General features: G+C 37.4%; 1 protein-coding gene across 1 annotated transcript in view; it reads right to left on the bottom strand.

The window, feature by feature from the left end:
• Positions 1–775: 775 nt before the first annotated feature.
• The window catches only part of LOC139953549 (homeodomain-interacting protein kinase 1-like), a 30,107-nt gene continuing 8,927 nt past the window's right edge, over positions 776–21,955 (bottom strand). The window contains exons 5-15 of the mRNA XM_071952986.1: positions 20,486–20,628; positions 19,262–19,390; positions 18,321–18,492; positions 17,510–17,695; positions 14,395–14,496; positions 13,714–13,893; positions 13,216–13,340; positions 12,635–12,761; positions 12,082–12,227; positions 10,399–10,695; positions 776–9,949 (exon numbers count right to left, since the gene is read on the bottom strand). Coding sequence (XP_071809087.1) covers positions 8,728–9,949; positions 10,399–10,695; positions 12,082–12,227; positions 12,635–12,761; positions 13,216–13,340; positions 13,714–13,893; positions 14,395–14,496; positions 17,510–17,695; positions 18,321–18,492; positions 19,262–19,390; positions 20,486–20,628 — 2,829 coding nt within the window. The 3' untranslated portion in view covers positions 776–8,727. The remainder of the gene's footprint in view (positions 9,950–10,398; positions 10,696–12,081; positions 12,228–12,634; positions 12,762–13,215; positions 13,341–13,713; positions 13,894–14,394; positions 14,497–17,509; positions 17,696–18,320; positions 18,493–19,261; positions 19,391–20,485; positions 20,629–21,955) is intronic.

Here is a 21,955-nt window from a genome sequence, read left to right as displayed (position 1 = left end):
GTGGTGAACAAATCTGGCCTGAATAATTCTTTGCTACAGCACACTTGAGTAAACAAGAATGGATCAAACCAATGGAATGTGCGCGAAAATGCACTGGGATTTTTAACAACCGCCCAACCAACATACCAAGCAATGACGAAAGCGTATTGATTTATTTATTAAGTACATCTGGGTTGTTGATAATCGTGAATTAAAAGATTTGTTTTTACAATGTTTAGTAGTTTCTAAAAAAGTTCCTAGCTTATAGGTTATGTAGGTAACCGTCTACAGAACTTTGGATTTGTTTAAACGAATATTTTAATTCACACTGCTTTATATAGTTGTCCTCCCAAAAAGAACAACACAAAATAATAATAATATCCAGGGTAAAAGACATTTTGTCGTTATTTTTTGACAAAAATGTTGAGTATAGGGAATGATAAAACCCACAATAACGGCTTGAACTACACGAATGTCGGCGTATTTCAGTACAAAATTAGTCACCTTTTAATCAGCATTGTTTGAACAATCAAAACATTTTGTATTGGTTTTACTTGCCGTTTTTTTTATGGCACTGCAATTTTTTATTTTTGTGTTATGAGTTTTTACTCTTTTTATAAGCAAGGTCTGGGAGGGCACATTTTTTTTTATAAACTTTTTTTTATAAACTTTATTTCACTTTTTCCTTTCGGAGGACGGCCTCCTTGTTAACATAATAACTATATTGTCCGAAGAATTAAAACAAATAAACAAATAAATAACAGACAAATAAATGAAAAACTCCAGATACATCTAATTTCTTTTCCTTATATTATTTGCCAATAAAATAGCTTTTTTATTGAAATGTCCCTATTACCCACACACCATAACGAGTGGCACCTCTACTTTAAATCGGTATGCATACATAACACTACGAACTGAAGCACAAATCAGTTACTTAAATCACTTTGAAAGAATGTTATGGCACATAGTCTACACCTCAAGAAGTTACATACAGGATTTGGAATTACTGCATTACTACCAAACTCAACTACCAACTGCTGCGTAAAATATCCACTAATGGTTCTCACAACTTCATGACATATAGGAGTAATACGTACCAACTTATTCTATAAAAGAACGAATCAATTAAAGAAATACTCGTCATAATTGTTTTGGGTCATTTTAAAGTGCAAATTATTGCTTTGAATTTGCTTAGCTAAAATACAATAGCCGACAATGCCTTCTGGATAGTAGTTGACAAACGTTGCTAAAGCACCCTTTTTTTACACTAATTTAATATTAAGCGATGCCAAACCCATTAAATGATGGGTTGGGATGGTACTTCATTTATTTAGTGATTCAATTAAGAATTTAGTGATTCAATTAAGAATTCTTAATTGTACTTTAATTCAAGAAAATGTGGTTGTTTTCTCCAACTAATGAGAAGTTAATAATGAGAAATTACATGAAAGTTTCAACATAAACCAGCCGAATGTTGGTTTCTTGTTTTGTATAGGTGTGACTTGGTTAACTGTTTTTTAATTAAGGTGGTTCGACCAATTACAATACTGATTAAAAATCACACATTCTCGATCTATCTCATGAAAACAATAACAAACGACTTGAAATTGCAAAATATTGAAGTAATTATTCGAGAAAGGTTTGATTTTAAAATAGCAACAACCTTGTTCATTTTCTAGAGATATACAAGTTACAATCACAATATCTGCAACAAACTTATTGTTCATTCACAAAACAACATTTATGGCAGGAAAACTCAATAACTCAAATTAGCAAAACTATAATCTATCAGTTCTATTACATATTGCACGCACACCAAAATATTGAACAAAAAAACTAAAATAACAAACTGTGCTAGATTAATATTACTGTTAATACAAATCAAAATCAAAATCCAAGACGATGTGAGTGAAATGAGTCAATAGAAATCAGGGCTCAATTTATAGAGTTGCTTAAGCAGAAAAAGTAGCTAAGCACAACAGTTTATTACCAGAACAAGGTTACCGGCCAAACTACCATGTCACATGTACAATTTGTGATTGGTATCCTGTTCATTTATGCTTAGTAAGCAGTAAGCATAATTTTCTGGCTGGTAACTGTATTCTGGTAAGCATGATATTGTTCTGCTTAGCTATTTTTTATGCTTAAGCAACTCTATGAAATTGGGCAAAGTAAAGAGGACAGCATGTATAAGACCTCATAGTGGATACGAGTGGGTAAAGTAAGGTTGTGATGAACTAACTGTGCGCTTGTAAAACAAACACAACTAGCATGTCTGTATCTGACATTTTAAAACTTTTCATAATTTTATCCAGATTGTAATGCCCGTAAGTCAAAGGTTGAATGTTGTATAAATCAACAAGGATTTCAAAAGTTGTGCTTTGTCTTGATTATGGTCCATAATGAGCACAAACAAGCAAAACAAAACAACATTTTGAACAGTTGGGTAGAGACTTCTACTTGAGACATCAACCCAACATGAGAGGCATGAGGATCTTTACATAATCAATAATGCTATGATTTGACATCAGGGCCGAATTCCATAGACCTGCCTAGGCAAACAAAAATATTGCTTACACATTATTTTTTTTGAGCAAACATTAGCCAGATAATAGTAACAGATTTTACATGAGAAATTGCATCTTGGCTGGTACACTTTTTTCCTGTAAGCATATTTTTGTTGTGCTTAGCTATTTTTCGTGTTACTAACAGCTATATGAAATTGGGCCAGTTCACCTTAGTGTACAACGTGAGTTTCTGATTGTAATAACTATACACTGTATTATCTCAGTATTCAACTTCTGTATCTCTATATATTCAAGTTCAATTTAGAAAATGAAAGAAAAGTAAAAGCAGATTGTTAAGAACAACATTAGTTGCTTTTCTTTAAGCATTGCAATAAAATATTAAAATATTAAAATCAACCACTAAGATAAATTAAAAGCAAACACAAATCTATTAAAAACAAAACGACTCTACAAATTATCTATTCATCAAATAAAAAGAAAACAAAATACACTCTCACTAGTCATATCAATTACCAGCCAATTTTAGGAAATCCTAGAACACTTCAAAGCTTTGAGGAGAAACATACATGGGTTACTCAAGTGCACAAAATGATTGTCAGCCAATAAGTACTGCATAATAATTAACAGAAGTGCCATAAATCAACAAAACATTTCATTGAATTTCAGTCAATTGAGGACCATGGATTTCAAAAAACCTGTGCACAAATATCTGTGAAATGTTCTATTAATTATTTAAAAATTGGCGGATAACTGATAAGAATGTTATTGGTAAATATTTCAAAATTTTAGCTACATATAAATGCTTTGATAAACTATAATCTAGCCAATTTATAACTATGTTATCATACAATATGTGCAGAAAGAAAAAAACTTAACCAAAAGGCTAACCACACACGTCCTAACAAATTGACATTTATGCCAATGAACAGCACTGCATAATTAAATGTACTGATACATATTAATAGGAATTATGACCTAGGCTTAAACGCTTTATGAAAGAGTAACTAAACATGGTTAATACTGGTATCACATAATCCAAAGAAAAACAAAACTGGTTAAATATATCTCAAAACAATCAAATTAAAAACTCACAAATGAAAGTAAAAAAAAACAAAAACACTGCAGACTAACTTTTAAAAAACCCAAACCATTTTTGAATGTTAATGTTAATGATTAACCAACCAGACATTTCATATAAACATCATGTGCGCGTTTAGTGTTTGTTTCTATTAGTGCCACAACGCAAATTACAAGACAAGTCAACCTAGAATCGGAGACTTTTGGACAGTCCTTTTTAGCAGTTTTCCCACAACTAAGAGCCGCAAAAAAAAAACTTATGCCTGCCGTTGCCAGCGCCTCAAAATTCTCTAATGAATTCTTAATCCTACCCATTCTAGCTTACAATTAGCTGCATTTTATTGCCATACAGTAAACATCAAGTCAGGCTGAATGCCCATAACCTACATGTTGTACTAATAAGCAAAACATAACTTTAAAAACTATTGTGAGTTTAAGTGAGTAAATATGCAAATATTTTGGCCTTTAAACTGTATTTACGTTACTCTACATTATAAACATGTATAAGTACACTTCACGGCACAGTGTGCAATCTATTGCTAAATTATTTTCCTTCTGAATCAAAATTGTGTCACATTTGAAAATAAAGCACATACTTCACAATGTAGCTCTTTGGTTTTGAATTTAGAGGTATTTTAAAGTTACGTCGAAGCAGAAATAACTGCACCTGTCAGAGAGTTGATCAAACTGACTGAATGATTCAACTATTTCGAAAAGTATTTGGGTTAAACTGATGGACACATTTCTAAGAAGGAAAATAATGCTTATGAAGGATGTTTAACATGTATCTATGGAAACTGTTATAAAGGCATCTAAACTAAAACCATTGATAAATAGTCAACACATAGATAAACACACAAATTGAAGTTAAAACACAGGAATTAAGTCCATTTTAAAGTGTGATAATATTAGGTGGTTATAAAGAGTAGTTGCAACAATCCTTTGAATAAAACATAAACTCAAAGCACATTAGTTAGGCTCGGCTTTTAAAACATCATTCACCGTAGGCAAAACACTAAATCAACATTATAATACACCTATAACGCCCACTTCACTAACGCTCATAACCTGACACCTCAAATGCCCAGTCAGTCCAAACTACAAAATCATCTAAAACTCACTCAAAAACAAAACTGATATCAAAAGCATGGAATGAAAATATTGTTATAATAATTGGTAAATTACACCACTTCAGAGTCAAAATATTAAATAATTAGTTTATGAAATAATAATACCAACACTTCACTACCCTGATCTCTTTAAATAGTATCCATATTTAGACATACATCTATAGTGGACATTTATAGTAAAGCTTTGGATTAATTCATGCATATTAAAAACTGTTCCAACCTTCTTCAACAGAATTGAGATGAAACAAAACAGGTTTCAGGAAACTGGGGGGGGGGTGGATGTCATCAAAGAGCAAGTTCAAGTACGCACATTAAGTGGCACTCACTCGAACGACTCGTTTGGAAGCCAAGTCAACCGTCGGTACCATGGTACTCAACACTCCTTTGCTTTCCGCAATTTCGCTAGTCACTGGTTCCCCACTGCGCTTTACACATGTTACAACGGAACAGACTATTGGAACCAGTGACGAAACCATGGGCTCGAGGCTGGTTCCAAATGGTCGACCACAGTAGTCAACCAACGGACGACCAGCCTGGGTTTGAGTCAAGATAGTCAAACTTTAGTTAACCATGGTGCACACAGGAACTTACTCAAAGTATGTATGGACCATTCCTTGAATAAGAACGAGTGTTACTTACTACTATTTGACTGGGGGAGGTACAAGATCATTATGGCATATGAAGTAACAGCCATTTAGAATTTATGAATGATAGGTGTTGCTACCCTCAGAGATGGGGAGGGAGGGGGGGGGGTAAGATATCAGAGGTATAAAGGATCGTCCATAAAGAGGAGTAACAAGTTTCACCTCCATCTGAACAATCTCACAAGACTTCATCAGATACAAAGATCTTCATTCAATCTAAAATCCTAAAATCTATAAAATACTGTTCATAAAATATTCCATTAATGGTAGAAGCACCAACCAACGTTTATGAAATGTGCAGACTTATTAAAAAAAAACTTCCTCTAAAGTTAACTCTAATTATTAGATATTTATAAATCAAGATGACCATGTACTGCATATCATTCTACACTCTAGATACTTAGTGTATGTACATTTGCCTCAGATTAGTATATCGGACGGCACTAGACTAGGATGGACTTGGCTACCCTGTATGCCATCTTGGATTCAAAGTCAACATTCTGATGTCAAAATCAACACTAGCGTGTCCGAAACAGCGACTTTGGCTACAGCTAGATCAGCGAGTCTCCAAGTGTTGAAGAATAGGCAGACACGCGTGACTTAGCCGTAGCTGTAGCCGTAGTCCTGTTTTCGGAAACAACCCTAGCCAGAAAAGGGGGCAGCTATGACTAGATCAGTTCGTCTGTCTATGTTGAAGAATAGCCAGATGCACATGATCTAGCCGTAGCTGTAGCCGCTGTTTAGACACAGCCTTAGATCAGCCACAACTGATTTGACCTGTGCCTCACTTTGAATAAAATGCGGCAGCCATGGCGGGAAAGACACTGAGAGTCGGGAACCAAGAAAGTTTCTATCATTTCCAAATCTAGAAGAGACAGCAAAAAACATCAAAGTGTCTAGCAAAAATAGTCCATCTCTATACAACCAATCTTAATATTAACTTTATACGATCACAGCTTTAGAATTTACTTGTTAACATTAATAAAGCTATGTACTTAAATGTATCACTGCACTACTGAGTTTGGGTGCCGTATATTGCACTAACTGGCTACAGTTAGTCTATTATTAGAACAAGTCTTGCATACTTCAATCCAAAACCACTATGCTATCAGCAGAATCTAAAACGTTGCATGGTGCTAGTAAACTAAAGCAGAATCTCTTTTGAGAAGTGTTGGTTCTGAAATAAAACCGGTGGTTGGTGACTCACCTGAAGACGATCAGAGCATACTGATCAAAACATTGAGTCGGTAACTACTGGTTCTATTCAGAATCAACAGTAATCAAATAATAAGAGATTTACACATGACGCTACTGCAAATCTTACCTAAACAATGGTATCTCAATATCAAACAGAATTATAACCTGTAAGAGAATTTTACCCAGTATTTTTTTTAATTTTGTCTATTAGTTTTTGCTCAATAGGCCTATTGCAATGCAAAACCCGCAGCGCAACTGCACGCGCCTCTGCTGTCTGCCATTTTGGGTGTCAAAAACGTGAACAAAAGGATGGTACATGTGTTTACACACCTCCGAACAATGCGCGTCTGCCTTTTGGGGGAAGTCCATTCCTTTTGTGCATTTTTTGACAGCAAAATGGCGGACAGAAGACATGCGTGTATGTGCGCTGCGGTTGTGCATAGGGTCTTTACAGGGGGATGTTTATTGTGATTTGTAGTCGATTGAGGATTGAAGCATGAAGGTACGACACATTATGATATATTTTACACTAAACTCAAATAGTTGCATCACTCCAAAAGGGAGATCACAAACATTCAGCACACATTGCTGGACAAATGACACATCTAAATTTAGCTAAACACACAGCGCTTAAAGGCAACCAACCTCAAACCACAAACGATTCATTGCAATTATACCATTATCAAGTCCTTTGTCATAAAAATAGTATTTTTTTTTTCATCTACAAATGTACAATGCTCTAGTGTCACCACTGGATAAATTTACTTAGCAAGATCTACAAGTATTTGTCTTTGTATCAATTCACTATTCATTGGTTAATTCTACATCTGATATTATTATACAAGGGGAAGTAGTTTATAACAACTGGTCCCCAAAATACCAGTACTTATATACTGTACATTATTCCATTCTCTACAAGTCAAGTATATTACAACTGGGGTGGTTACGATAGAACTTTACAAAAAATCCATTGGTATTGATACGTATTGACAATTAGATACAAGACAAGTACAATCACCATGTATATAATGCTGACATGGAACTAAAATATCAGTCATAAAACAGGATTAAAATCAAAGCAACTACAACTTTAAAACCTACTAGGGACTACACAGGCACAGTATTATTCTTGGATTATTATAACTTCAAACATGCAACACCAAATTGTACCAATAAAACAAGTTTAAACAATAACTTGTCCAATGCACATCAACCTTTATATACTGTTTAAATATGAAACATTTAAAATGGAAACAAAGTCTTCAATGCTAATGTGAATTAACCTTGTGTACATCAAACACATCAAATTCATATTCAAAAAGCTCAGACAACAACTAAAAATACACCACATGCAGTAAAGTTAAAGTCTAGGTACAACATAACCTAAGATTACAAACAGTTAGCAAATCTTTCTGTCTTCAAATTTCTGTTCTTCAAACAATAAGATATTATTCCTCCGTGGAAATACATCTCATAGAATCCATAAAAACATCAACCATCAATAAACTATCTACTAGAAACACCGTACATGGTTTCTATCCTTAACATCGGACTGATTTTTACTTCACACAAAACGGTATCCACTGTAGCCATTATAAAAAATTACGCACACAATTACATATCGGACACAACATGCATTTTCCCAATCGATTTACTGGGAAAACTGCGAGGCAAACTCCCTCAACTTAAAATATGAACAAAATGTGGCAGATTTGACTGCTTTTAGTGATTTTGTATCATGCCTCTTTATTCATCATAAAAAGTATTGCAGATTTACACGGGACACGAACGTAGTATTTAAGAATCTTCCTCGTGTGTCAATATTTCTCATATCATTCAATAATGACATGAGAATTATATAAACCCATTCATATCATGTCACCCAAGTAAGAATGACTTTGTTTAAACTCCAATATCAACTAATTATAGCTACACCTGCTTCACCCTTTAATTGATTGGTTTTTAGAGACCCTCTTACCATGACACACTGACCAGTAATTGCCTTTAAAGACTATTAGGGAAATTCATAATGTATACGAAGTTGATTTACATTAATGCATAGTTTGCATATCACCCGTTTTTGCATCTATCAGTCCATTTTACGCCCTCAACGCTGAGGGGACATTCCTACATATGGAGTTGAGCAAATTTGTCTCGCAAGGCAACAAGTCAATCGGCAGAGAACCCTTGGTACAAGTACTGGTACGGATGTGTCTTGGTTGGGCTTAAGGGATACGTACTGTAAATGTTACCAGATGGTGAGCGTAGGTAGACAGGTCTGTTGTACTGAGGGTGGTAATGAGCTGGGGGCGGGGCCATACCAGCAGGGTGGTAGGTGGTTGAAGCTGATGGGATCGTTGGTGAATGAAGAACAGCTTGATGTGGAATATGAGAAGGTAAGGAAGATTTATAATGAATATGTGGGCCTGGGGGTGGGAGAGTTGTAGTCACTGGGGAATTAATCCCCGGTGTAGAGCCATAAGAGTAGATATATTGACCGTTAGATTGAGCCGTACCAACATGATGGGATTGAGTCGTCTTAGGTTTATGACTGGGACTACTATGCTGTTGGAAATACGGTGGAAGGGTTACTGTAGGTGATGTATAGACAGGGATACCACCATGTAAATCAACTCTCTCATGCTGTGACCTCTGTACCTGTGATACCATTGGCTCAGCCCGCGTTGACCTTTGACTTCTTGATGTTTGTTGCTGGGCTGATAACGTCAAGGTACTCGGTCGTTGGCGATGGTGTGCCGGGCTCCGATGTAACGCTGGAAGAGTCGTACCACCGACGTTCTTATTACAACTCTTCTGTGGTTGCATTGTGGGTAACGCATCAACTTCCAGGGGAGGAAGATTAATAAAAGCAATAGCTGAATCTGAACAATGATGAGCCGGTCGTTCTTTCTTTAAAGCCGAGACTAAATCTCTACCTTGAGCTTTCCTTAATGGATGTAAGACTTCTTCTTGACTGTCACTGTGTACTTCTTTCTTTACTCGTTCTTGAAACCTAACAGTCCCACTTTCAGGTATGTTTACAATAACTTGAGGTTCCTTTCTACTACTTAAACCCTCTGACGTATCTCTATGATATAGATTCTTTCTACCATACCCTGTCTCTGTATTACCATTAGTAGACGCCGGATGGGGGCTCCCGTCCGGTGTGTCTCCAATAGTCACACAGCTCACCACGTTCTGTCTCTGTAGCTTCTCCAAGTCAATCTTGAGTGGCGAGACTCCGAGTGATGAATCACATGATGATGAGGAAGAGGAGGCGTAGGGATGAGGTTGCTGAGGAGATGGACTTAAGATGCTATTGGTGCTACTTAAAGAGCAGGAGTGTGTGATAGTGTTATCATTGCAGGCTTTACACATCTTATCTTCACATCTAAGACAAGGAAAGCAGTTTAGAAACAATTAGACTTCATGGTTACTTAGTAAGTAGGAGTGTGTGATAGTGTTATCATTGCAGGCTTTACACATCTTATCTTCAAATCTAAGACAAGACTTCATGGTTACTTTCATGGATTTAAAAGGGGCGTTTTTTTTTACCACATCCCTTATCTCATGCCTTACATACTATTTAAAGAGGACTGGGACCAATTTCATAGAGCTGCTTTAACACAAAAAGTAGCTAAGTACTTACCAAGATAAGGTTACCAGCCAAACTGGTGTGTCACATGTACAATTTGTAACTGGTATCCTACTCATTTCTGCTAAGCAGAAAATTCTTAAGCAATGTTTTCTGCTTAAGCAGCTTTATGAAATTGGGCAGTGAAAAGTTTGTTACATACCATTTAGCAATATCTAGAGAGAAGTGAAAATCTGAATACATACCCTTTAGTCAGCTTCTCTGGTTCATCTTCACTATCGCTACTTATTGTAATAACACTAGGTACCGGACTAGGAGAGTCTGGTATTACTATCGGTTCACGCTTAGCAGAATAAGAATCATCTGTCTTGAGGTTAGCAGCCTCCTGTTTAGTACTGCGATTGAACCTTGTACTTTCTTGGGTTGTTGAGGCTTTAGTTGATGTAGATGGAGGTTGGGTGATAGTTGAAGGAGGGGAACTACCTCGGACTCGCTTTGACTTCTGAGGGGATAAACTGCTGCTAAATGCTGCAGTATGTGTCCTATAATCAGAAAACAAACAATCAAGGAATAAGCTTGAGGGGATAAACTGCTGCTAAATGCTGCAGTATGTGTCCTATAATCAGAAAACAAACAATCAAAGAATAAGCTTCAAGTCCATTTTAATATCAAGTAGGATTTGAACCATTGCATGGTGGAAATACGATAGAGTAAAGGTTGTGGTCAAGATTATCATTACATGGTGTTACCGCAAACTTTTACTATAATATCAACCATTGGATTCAACTCGATGTTTCAGAGCATACTGATCCAGTTGAAGCCAATGGTTCTTTTTAGAACCACCCCAACTAATTTAGAGTTTATCTTTACAAGGTAATACCGCTATAAACCTTTACTATATTGTTTTAATATTGTTTTCTCAACACAGTAATATGGGAAGATTAACTAGACTCCTACACAGTGCCTCAGGTTCAAAACTAACATCAACTGTGTAAATAAAAACTCATCATATAGGAATTACGATGCAGTTATACCATATTTGATATACAAAGATTGTATAATTCCAGTTGAACGGCTGGAGAGAGAGACTACATCTGACTCATACACCATATGCTGATCCAAATAGTTATTTATAGCCACACTAACTTCTTCTGGTTCAAATCTAAAGGAAGTCGGTAATTTCTCACCGTCATGAAACGGCAGAAGTCATGTAAAAACTTAATTTATTTGTAAAAAGTCATACCTCTATAAATTGTGGTTTTTTAGCTTTGGAACTTGAGAAGCCTGTCTTAAAGATGCAATCTTAATTTTTTTCAGGCAATGTGATTTCCCTAAGGTCCACACTATGCATGGACGACTTGTGCCGTAATCTTGACTATTGATTGCTATAGTCGAGTCACGACTGACTTGTGCCGTAATCTCGACTATTGATTGCTATAGTCGAGTCACGACTGACTTGTGCCGTAATCTTGACTATTGATTGCTAGAGTCGAGTCACGACTGACTTGTGCCGTAATCTTGACTATTGATTGCTATAGTCGAGTCACGACTGACTTGTGCCGTAATCTTGACTATTGATTGCTATAGTCGAGTCGCGACTACCTTTTCAACTACTCAGTTAATCGTACCGCCACAACTACTACAACAAATAGTTGCGACTACTAAAAAATGGTCACGACTACCTGCTTGGTGAACCAGTTGTGTCGCTCATGACTATTTACGACAACATAATTTACATACAAAACACTATCAGACATCAGTGACACAATCCTTCAATCCTTTTAGCTTGAATTTTTCTATATTACACCTGCGGCAAACATTGCCACAATGCATCTTGAGAATGATAAATTACTTGTGACTAGTGTAAGACTAGTGGATTAGTAAATAGTAAATTTCACTAGTCGCGCTCAGGCCAAGTTCACACTTACTTCTGCCCTCCCTGCTTGCGAGCCAATCTGGTATGTGAGCTCCTCGCTGTGGATTGCGGTAGATTAGAACTCCACTGGGATTGTTGCAAAGCATGCTGGGGAGTCAAGGGCATTATGGGATGGAAATGACCTCCATATTGTGACCTCTGTAAAACAAAGATAGAAACAACAGAGATTAAGGTCATTGTTTTTATTAACGTTGCACAACAGACATGATATCATGTCCTGCAGCTGATTTCACAAAACGCTTGGATTAACCCGCTATCGTTAGAACGATTAACCTTTCCTATTTTAGGATGGGTTCAATACGTAGTTCAGCAAAAGAAGTACGCAACAAAACAAAAAACAACTGAACTGTGGATGCTGATGCTGAACCGGGATGCTATGAAGACGAGCATCAGAGTTTCCCGAGATGGTGTTGGCTGAAGACAACGTCTCGCTCAACTAATACTACATTGTGTCCAAAGGTCTATGGATAAGGAACTTAAGCCGTCCCAAGTCCTAAGATTAATTAATCCTAAGTTAGGAAGAGTTTGGTGAAATTGCATCTTACCTCAACTACATGATCATAAATGCCTTCTACATCCATATGAAACATAGCAGGACTTGGTTCGGCTGATATAAAGGTAGGATCATCAGAAGGTCTCCATGACATTGCTGCTGCTGGCACATACTGCCGTCTGTTAACAAAGAAAACATTGTCACATTGTCACAACTGTCATTCACAATGATAGAAGACTTTCCACTATAGCCAAGTTCATGCAAGAACTATTGCTGACCATAGTTTGACTTACATTGCCCTGAATTCTGTCTATCAATGCTAGTAAACTATTTGGAACCAACCTACGGGGTAGTCGCATCGCTGGTTACCAACAGCCGTTTTCATAGCACAGCCCAGAGTAGACCAGGTATAACAAAGTTATCACGTGCGATAAGTCAAAAGTTGTGTTCATGACATGACTACAGTAGCTTGCACTTCAACTTCTGTGCGCAGTAGAAATTTGAAAATGACTCATAGGGTGCCCTTTACCAAGGAGAAAATGAAAATGCCTTGATGCCCTTGCCCTTTTAAAAACGAAGCATACAGGCATGTGACTCAAATAATTGTTGAGTTCAAGAGGATAATTGACTGACCTCCAAGTTTCTGCAAGAGGTTGTGTCTCCGGAATGACAGGCTGTTGTGCTATAGCGGTTGCCCCTTGTTGCCATGGTGATAGAAACATCTGCCCACTGGAGGGCCATGATTGGACAGGACCATTCTGAGAGAGAAAAAAAAACATTAGGTGATGAGACCCAAATCGTTAGCAAAGAAACATTGATATGACACACACACTGCAATCAAAGCCTACATCTCTTTTGATTTTGTAATTTACTATAAATTAATCTTTGTAATGGCCTTTTGACTATGTTCTTTCTCTGTGACGTTTGATACTCCCTATCATCAGCTGTGTCTCAGATCAACGCACAGTGGATTATATGTTGATTTATTATGGGGGAAAGCTGTGCTGGGCCGCACAATGTATTTTGCTCAGAGTACTGGGCAAAAATTGCGAGTCCTTGGCAGGACCGCCAACCGCGGCTACGCCACCGATAGTGTGATAAGAGTTTTAGAAAGCTATATAGTAGACCTACCCTGAGTAGAACAGTTTGATTCTGAGCGACTCCAGCTGGTCCAGGCCATCCTGGCTGTGCTGTTCCATTATTCATTGACATTGGTAATGCAATGGGCTGTAAAGAGTGAGTAGGACCACCGGCTTGATGATGCTGACCAACGACTACTGATCCGTTGTGATGACCATTCAAACCAGAGTTCTAAATCAAAATAAATACATCATTAGTGTGTATTGCATAATAACAGAGTTACAACATTAAATACAGATTTACTTTCAGTCAAAAAGCTTTGTTTATTTTTAGTCTTTAAACATTGATTTTATCCATGAAACAAATTTGTGCACAGTTGACTCTTGATGAGAAGTACAGTGCCCAATTTCAAGGCTCTGCTAATACTGCAAAGAATGGGTCTTTATGTCAAGCAGACGTTATGTGTTAGCACGGAGTTCTTGCTTGTGGGCATACGTACTCCACGTTACTAGGCATTCTGGGCAGACATTCGGTACTCGACAGTAAGGGAGACAGGTGACCATAAATGAAACGGGCCCCCAGGTCAGTTTGGGGACCTGGTATCGAAAGACAGTTGTATTTTTGTTTGTACAAAGAATCAAATGATCACAATACAATGGTTAAGACTGATGGCTATTGTTGGATTGCTTTAATATCAAACTCAACAGTTGCCATGACAATTTGTGGTCTTACCTGTGTAAACACTTGATGTTGTATTGTTAGTGACTGATGTTGTGGAGTTTGTGTTACTATGGGAACACTATTCTCAACTCTCAAAGGGTACATCTGTAACGACTAAAAAAAGAAATGAAACTAGATTAAAGCCATTGGACCCTTTCGGTAAACAGTGTTGTCCAAGGCCCAGACTTTGTGTACCACAACTTCTACATCAAATAACAAACCTGTGAAACTTTAGGCTCAATCGGTCATCGGAGTCAGAGAAAACAACGGAAAAACCCGCCCTAGTTTCCGAGCGTTTCGCCGTGTCATGACATGTGTTTAAAATAAATCCGTAATTCTCGTTAACGAGAATTTATATTGTTTTGCTGTTTCCTCAAAAAGTAAAGCATTTCATGGAATAATATTTCAAGAGAAGTCTTTCACCATTGCCTTCTGTAAAGTTATGTGTAAATCTGTGAACTTTTATTTTTTTTTTCTGAACCGAACAGGTCCAATGGCTTTAATATGGAATTCACCTAAGGAAGGTTAGCTTTTTGTTGTATACAGCTACCTTTAAAGGAATATTACAGAATTGGTAAGAAAACAAATTGTGAAGATCAAAGATTCACATAAAACTTACACGCTCTAATGATGACATAGTAGAAAATATCCCTTGAAATATTTCAGTCTGAAATGTCATATTTGATGAGAAATAAATAATCTAGTTTTGTGTTTGGAGTTCATCGCTCAGCGAGCGTTTTATTCATGTGTTTTTTTGGCATAGATGCAATGCAAAACGTGTAATCAGTTGTTCACTATTCTCTGGTGACCCAGAGGGCCGATCGATCACAAACTGCTACAGGTTTGTCAGTTTATGTATAAATAAATAAAGTGACTTGTTAGCAAAAACCAATTCTGTAATGTTCCTTTAAACAAATCCTGTTTTACTTTGTGTTCCATATTTGGAAGTTTGCCCTAGATTCTAGAATGTTCTAGTTTGAACATTAACTCTATGACTAATTCAGGAAGTATGTGTAAGTGTAATGTAAGATAAATCACAATCATGTACATGTGACATTGATAAGAACTAGGGGCTACATCGGTCATGGATTTACCTGGTATCAAAATGTATACAAGAGGGCTAAAGTTAAGAGCATCGAATTCAAACTCTGGTGTTTCTGATCAGCAGAGTGTGGATTGGAGTCTTAGTCATGACATGTGTATCCTTAAGCAAGACACTTAACCATTGCTTTGTCCTTGGGATTGGTCCTGTGTGTTGTGCACCGTACGTAAAACAACCCAGTGCAGTTATGGCAAAGAGAATGGGTTAGTCCCAGTGTTCCTGGTTTGATTGGCAGCATATTGCACCACAGCACCTTGTAAACCATTACATGGTTCTATGTAAAAGGAGTAGGTCTCATAATGCTGGAAATAACTGTATGCTAAAGCGCCTCGAGCGTCAATGAGTGATTGATAACAAGCTAAACAACAAGCCACTATTATTATTATTATTATAGCAAACTCTTGTCACCATAGTGGATTGTACACGTTACGTAACTTACATGACTTTGTGTCAAGGCAATCAGTATTGCTTCCACATGTTTGACAGTAATTAATATAAAGATTGTAGCACAGACTGTAGCAGTGAAGTGTAGTGAGATTGGAAAGAGTAATTTTATCTGTCGTTTCCTTCTAAGTGTGACTTTCCTCAACATCACACTCTTAGATTCAGTCATTGGAAATTTAATTAGCTCAGTTTTAATTACTTTACTCTTTAGAGAGGCAATCATTTTCACATACATTTTTCGATAGACACCTTTTTTTAATGTATCTATTTTTAGTACAGTAGCGGAACTGCAGCAACTGGACGAGACTGAAAAAAGCTCTGAGCGTAGCTTTGTTTATTGCATGCTACATGTAGCCCGCTGCATACAGTCTGATAACCACATTGCCATCAGTGCAAACAAGACAAGGTACCATACAATTTGCGCGTATTCAGTTTATAGTTGTGACGTATACATGAAGTGGTGTTGTTATAGCATTCACATTGGACTTTTAGCGGCAATGATAAGTTACCATGGCTGCAAGGAAGTTTTCCGCAACCTCTTTCGACCTGTTAGTTTTACATCACGGTCACGGTAAATTGACAGGGAGGTCAGTTTACCATGCGTCCCCATTGGATTTAATCTTATAATTCTACAGAAAAGTTACGATATTCTAAAAAAAGTGTAATGGATACACAAATTTAGCTGCATTTGAGAGGGTCAAACTGTTTAACAGTAGAGGTAGCTAGCTATGACACCAATGACCTCTAAACAGGAAGTCCATCTTACAACTTACATCAAAATAACTGCCACCTGGGAATAACTTGACACACTATTGACACCTCAAAGTACACACCACCCCTATCTAGTAATGGATAATCCCTATCTCACTAGGAAAGTATAGGTGTTTGGGGCTATGGACTGATTAAGTAGGACTTGTTTTGGGGGTGGCTGTTTTAAAGGATTTGGGTGTTGTGTTTAAAGCGGATATGTGCAACAGCCCCTAAAAGCAGATGGCTTTCTAAGTCAAAGTTGAGTCATTGGAAGGAAGTGCAGAAAGTTCAGCACAACTCACTTTTTCAGATCTAGTTTGGGAATATTCAAAGCGTCTCCTTTCTACATTTCAGAACTACAGCAAGGTTTCCTTGGCAATAAGCCATTTGCAAGTTAGATTTGAATATTGTCCAATACATTGATGTGCTTGATCACAAGTCACCCTTAAGTTACATTTGTATTACTCAGACTATCCAGACAGTTGCTATGTCACATGATTTGAGGCAAGCTTTTGCTTTTTAATTAAGACATGGTGAACACTTATCAGGATTCTGAATGGGTGTATGAAGCAATGGAACCATGGTTGCTGTACAAACTCTTGCCCCGAACCATTTGAGATAGCAACTGTCTTGACAGTCTTAAGGAATTCAAATATAAGTGGAATATTGAAACTAAGCAAGTCCTTGCACATGACATTATTCAAATCTAACATGCAAATTGCTTTCATGTTGTTTATGAATGCTATATCTAGGTATGTCTCTTTTGTACATCCAAGAGCTATAGCAAGGCTTACTTAACAATTATTTTACAATGACCTTTGACCTCCTTACCTGTTGAAATGGATCTGGTCTGGGGTACTGACTCCCTCCTTGTTGCTGCTGTACATTTTGTGATACTCTCTGTGCAATTTGTGGTGGCTGATACGGAATGTAAGGACCAGACTGAAGATGATATTGAAGAAATGGGAACTCATTTCCTTGAGGTCTTACAGACGTCGTAATTGTCTGAGATGTACCCTATTTAAAGGAAATTATTTAATGTGGTTAAAGGAAATTAATCAATGTGGTTAAATGAGATAGAAATAATGATGACAGGGTACGACAAAAAGGTAGTTGCAGGAATACGAAGAAAGTACAAAAGTAAGACCAGATTAAAGGCAAAGAATACTTTTGATTTCTGGAACTGATTTTTTTTATTATGAACAAATGTAGATGTATAAAACAAAACTTACATTGCGTTTTTGAGATAAGGCCGAAAAATTTGGGACATAAAAATTGATATATTTTTACAACAAAAAACGTAACTTTGGAGTGAAATGTTTCTAAGAATGCTTTATGCTATCGAAAGTTGCTGTAGGCTTCAAACAAGAAGTTGTTATTGCCATTAAGTTTAAGAGTGATTACCAAGCGTATACAATGTCAGGACATAAATGCTCATTCGAAGACTTAAGCCCGGTTCATACTTTCTACGATTGCAAAGCAAATTTTAGCGTCACATTGCTGTTTTCGCTGCAAATTTTTCGCAAAAGAGTTGAACACATTTCAACTGCTGCAAATTATTTTTTGCAAATCTTTTGCGTCAATATTCGCTTCGCATTCGAGGGAAGTATGAAACAGAAGTAAGAAAGATGTGAAGAGTTACCTGATTCTGCAGAGCAGCATTAAGCTGATTGTTGAATGCAATATTCAAATTGCCTGTACTAGATGTAACTGGCATCACACCAGCGAAGCTGGCTGGAATACCTGATGTATTCGCATCGTAGATCTGACCTGGTCTCTTACAAACCTCCATGCTACGAACACTCGACTTCACACTAAATCGGGGGAAAAACACAAAAAAATTGTTAGGTTTGACAAACCTGATAATGATATTTGAATAAAGGAATAAAAGATTAGGCAATGAGGTGTTAAGCGGCCGTTTAAAACAGCAGGGTCTTGGCCATGAAGGGGAGGTCCTTTATCAACAGCCACGACCCTGCAAGGTCTTAAACGAAAGATAAAGACTGAGTCACCACTCTTTTATTCTCATTCATAATAAAGTAGGAAAATCTGTAAAACAAATCAAGCAATTTCCAATTAATAGGATTGGGTTTTTACATTAAGTACTGGCATGTATTCAGGCCTGATACTTCACGGAGGCAACGGAGACAATTGCCTCCGTTGCCCCTTGTCATTGCCTTGGTGCCCTTGAAATGCTCCAGTAGAAATTTACAATTTCCTCATAGGGTGCCCTTTTCCAGAGAGAAATTGCCTTACTGCCCTTGCCCTTTCAAAAACGAAGCATACAGCCCTATGTATTGATTGTGTTAGGTGTAGAATAACCCCATGCGTAAGCTCCCGGGTCATGCCTATATTCAAACACTTTTTTCTGCATTTATATCATCTGTTTAAACACCCCATATGATGCCCCCTCGACCAATCAGAATGAATAAACTGTCTCGGGTTATTATGAATACAGAATGATGACTGAATGTAGAATTTTATGCATTCCTTGATAGACTGCATTTTCAACAGCTTATTTTCTTTCAAAAAATTTGTAGGAAAATAAGTGCAAAAAAAACCCAGAATTGATGTGTTGCTTACTTTCTGCAGTGAGCATACTCAGCAAGATGTCCAAGTGTTACAAACGCATGATTGATTGCTTCTAATGGTGTGATCCTCTTATCAGGATCAATCGTCAACATCTTCTTTAATAGGTCCACAAATTCACGTCTGCAGAAGATAAATGTCAATAACACATTAGTAAATTAATGCTGAATGTAACCAAAGGCATAAAATGAAATATTTTATCTACAAGAGAGCAGGACCCAGATTCATGGCTCTGCTTACCGTCAGCAAAGAATCGGCGCTTGTGGAAGCAGGGAATTCTGTGTATTCGTCAAGTGTGTTTCAATGGTTAGCAGGTAATTTTGTCTTGTGCGCATGCCTACTCCACGTTACTAGGCATTCTACTCACACAAGGCTAGCTCAGAAATGCTTGCACATAAGCGGAGAATGGTGAATGATTGTAAGCGCATAATTAGGCAGTATGCAGAGCCATGAACTTGTGCAACAAGATGTTTAATCTTAGAAGAGTTTGCGGTCATGGTGTTACCGCAAACTCTTCTATATCTTATCTCCACCATGCAAAGTTTCAAATCCTACTTATGTTTAATCTTAGATGAACAGGTCTGATACTTCACTGAGGCAACAAAGGTCATTGCCTCTACGCCCCCCTGGTCATTGCCTTGGTGCCCTTGAAATGCTCCAGTAGAAACTGATACTTCATGGAGGCAACGAAGGCGATTGCCTCCATGCCCCCCTGGTCATTGCGTTGGTGCCCTTGAAATGCTCCAGTAGAAACTGATACTTCATGGAGGCAACGAAGGCGATTGCCTCCATGCCCCCCTGGTCATTGCGTTGGTGCCCTTGAAATGCTCCAGTAGAAACTGATACTTCATAGAGGCAACAAAGGCGATTGCCTCCATGCCCCCCTGGTCATTGTCTTGGTGCCCTTGAAATGCTCAAGTAGAAACTGATACTTCACAGAGGCAACGAAGGCGATTGCCTCCATGCCCCCCTGGTCATTGTCTTGGTGCCCTTGAAATGCTCAAGTAGAAACTGATACTTCACAGAGGCAACGAAAGCAATTGCCTCCATACCCCCTGGTCATTGCCTTGGTGCCCTTGATATGCTCAAGTAGAAATGTAAAGTTTCCTCATAGAAGAGAATGCCAGTGCTCTTGTACATTCAAAAACGAAGCAAACTGGTGTGTAACAATTTGATTTATTTTAATCTCAGATGAACATACGCAAGATGTGTACCTACCTATCAGCCTTTTCAGCTAGTAATTCCGTTCCTTCAAGATCGGATGGGAAGTTAACAGCAGCAATATCATCCAGACAGTTGAACATGTACTTCCTCGCTTCCTTTGCTTTAGTCCCAGTTTCAGATTCATGCTCATTGGTTTCCTAAGGAAATAAAACCAGAATCAACAAAAATGGTTAACGTTACAAAAGTACAAAAGCAGATGTGAAAAAAGAATTTGCCTTCATGCCCCCTGGTCAATGCCTTGGTGCCCTTGAAATGCTCCAGTAGAAGTTAAAAATTTTCTCATAGGGTGCCTTTACCATGGAGAAAATGCCTTGGTGCCCTTGCCCTTTCAAAAACAAATCATGCAGGCCTGTACATATGTTGCATAGAAAACCATGACAACATCCCCTAAATAAGTAATTGATGACACCATTTTGAGGCATCCCTGATGAACCTGGTAAAACATCTGGAATTCTCAACTCTAGTTGATGAACTTGATTGAAGGAAGATGTGACTGACAGACAAGATAGCCATAAACCCCCGTCCCATACAACTCACTTTATTGAACCAATACGGATATCTTTAGCTTTAACCTGGACTTCACAAACTAACGTAATTATGAATAGATGAAGGTTGCAGTATGCATAATGCTATGGTTTCTAGCTCGTTACTGGGCATATGTCTGAGTTTGCACTTGGATATGTTGATTAATGTTGACAAGATAAGATGACTGTAATTTGTGTCAAGGCATTGGCAATATCCTGCTACTATCTTATCTTAATAGACACTCAGTAAAATGAGAAAACAACAAATGGCTACCTACTGCTTTGAAAAGCGAGTACCAGGGGTCAATTCCCCTTATGTAGGAGAGCAAAATGCTACACAAAATGTATCAGTTGCTATTCAAAAACCACCATTTGCTACTCAGCATTAGCATTTAGTGTGCACAAAAATAAGTTCAGTGTATATTTTTTTTCTGCTATTCAATTTTGCTCGCCACCATCCAAACCTGGAGTACCATTGACACTTGTTTATCCTACCAGTGGTTATTTAATTATGCATTGACAATGAAATCGACACTACTTGACCTTTGACCAGAACAATCCTTGGGTCAGATACACAATTGTACTTCCCAAATTTCAAGTTTGTAAGATCAACGATGGTAGGTAGGGAACGATTTATTCCAGCATATTTGCACAGCAAAATATTCAGACAACAAATTTAGGGCACGCTGAATGGTATTGAGAAGCAAATGATGATTTTTGAGCAGTTACTCAAACATTTTGTCTACATTTAGCATTTTGATCTGCTATACAAGGAAGATTGTTGGCGTAGGGCTAGAGAACTATAGTACTTTCTTATTTTGGTTTGCAGTTCAAATCTATAGCCAAATAATTTAGGAAGAGATAGTTCCTTTAAAGCTTTGCACTATTAGCTACATAACGACATGAAAGACACACAACCTAAATACCAAAAGGAACAGAT

The sequence above is a fragment of the Asterias amurensis genome, chromosome 22 (genome assembly GCF_032118995.1).
Source record: "Asterias amurensis chromosome 22, ASM3211899v1".
Taxonomy (NCBI): domain Eukaryota; kingdom Metazoa; phylum Echinodermata; class Asteroidea; order Forcipulatida; family Asteriidae; genus Asterias; species Asterias amurensis.
This window is presented reverse-complemented; position numbering and strand designations above follow the sequence as displayed.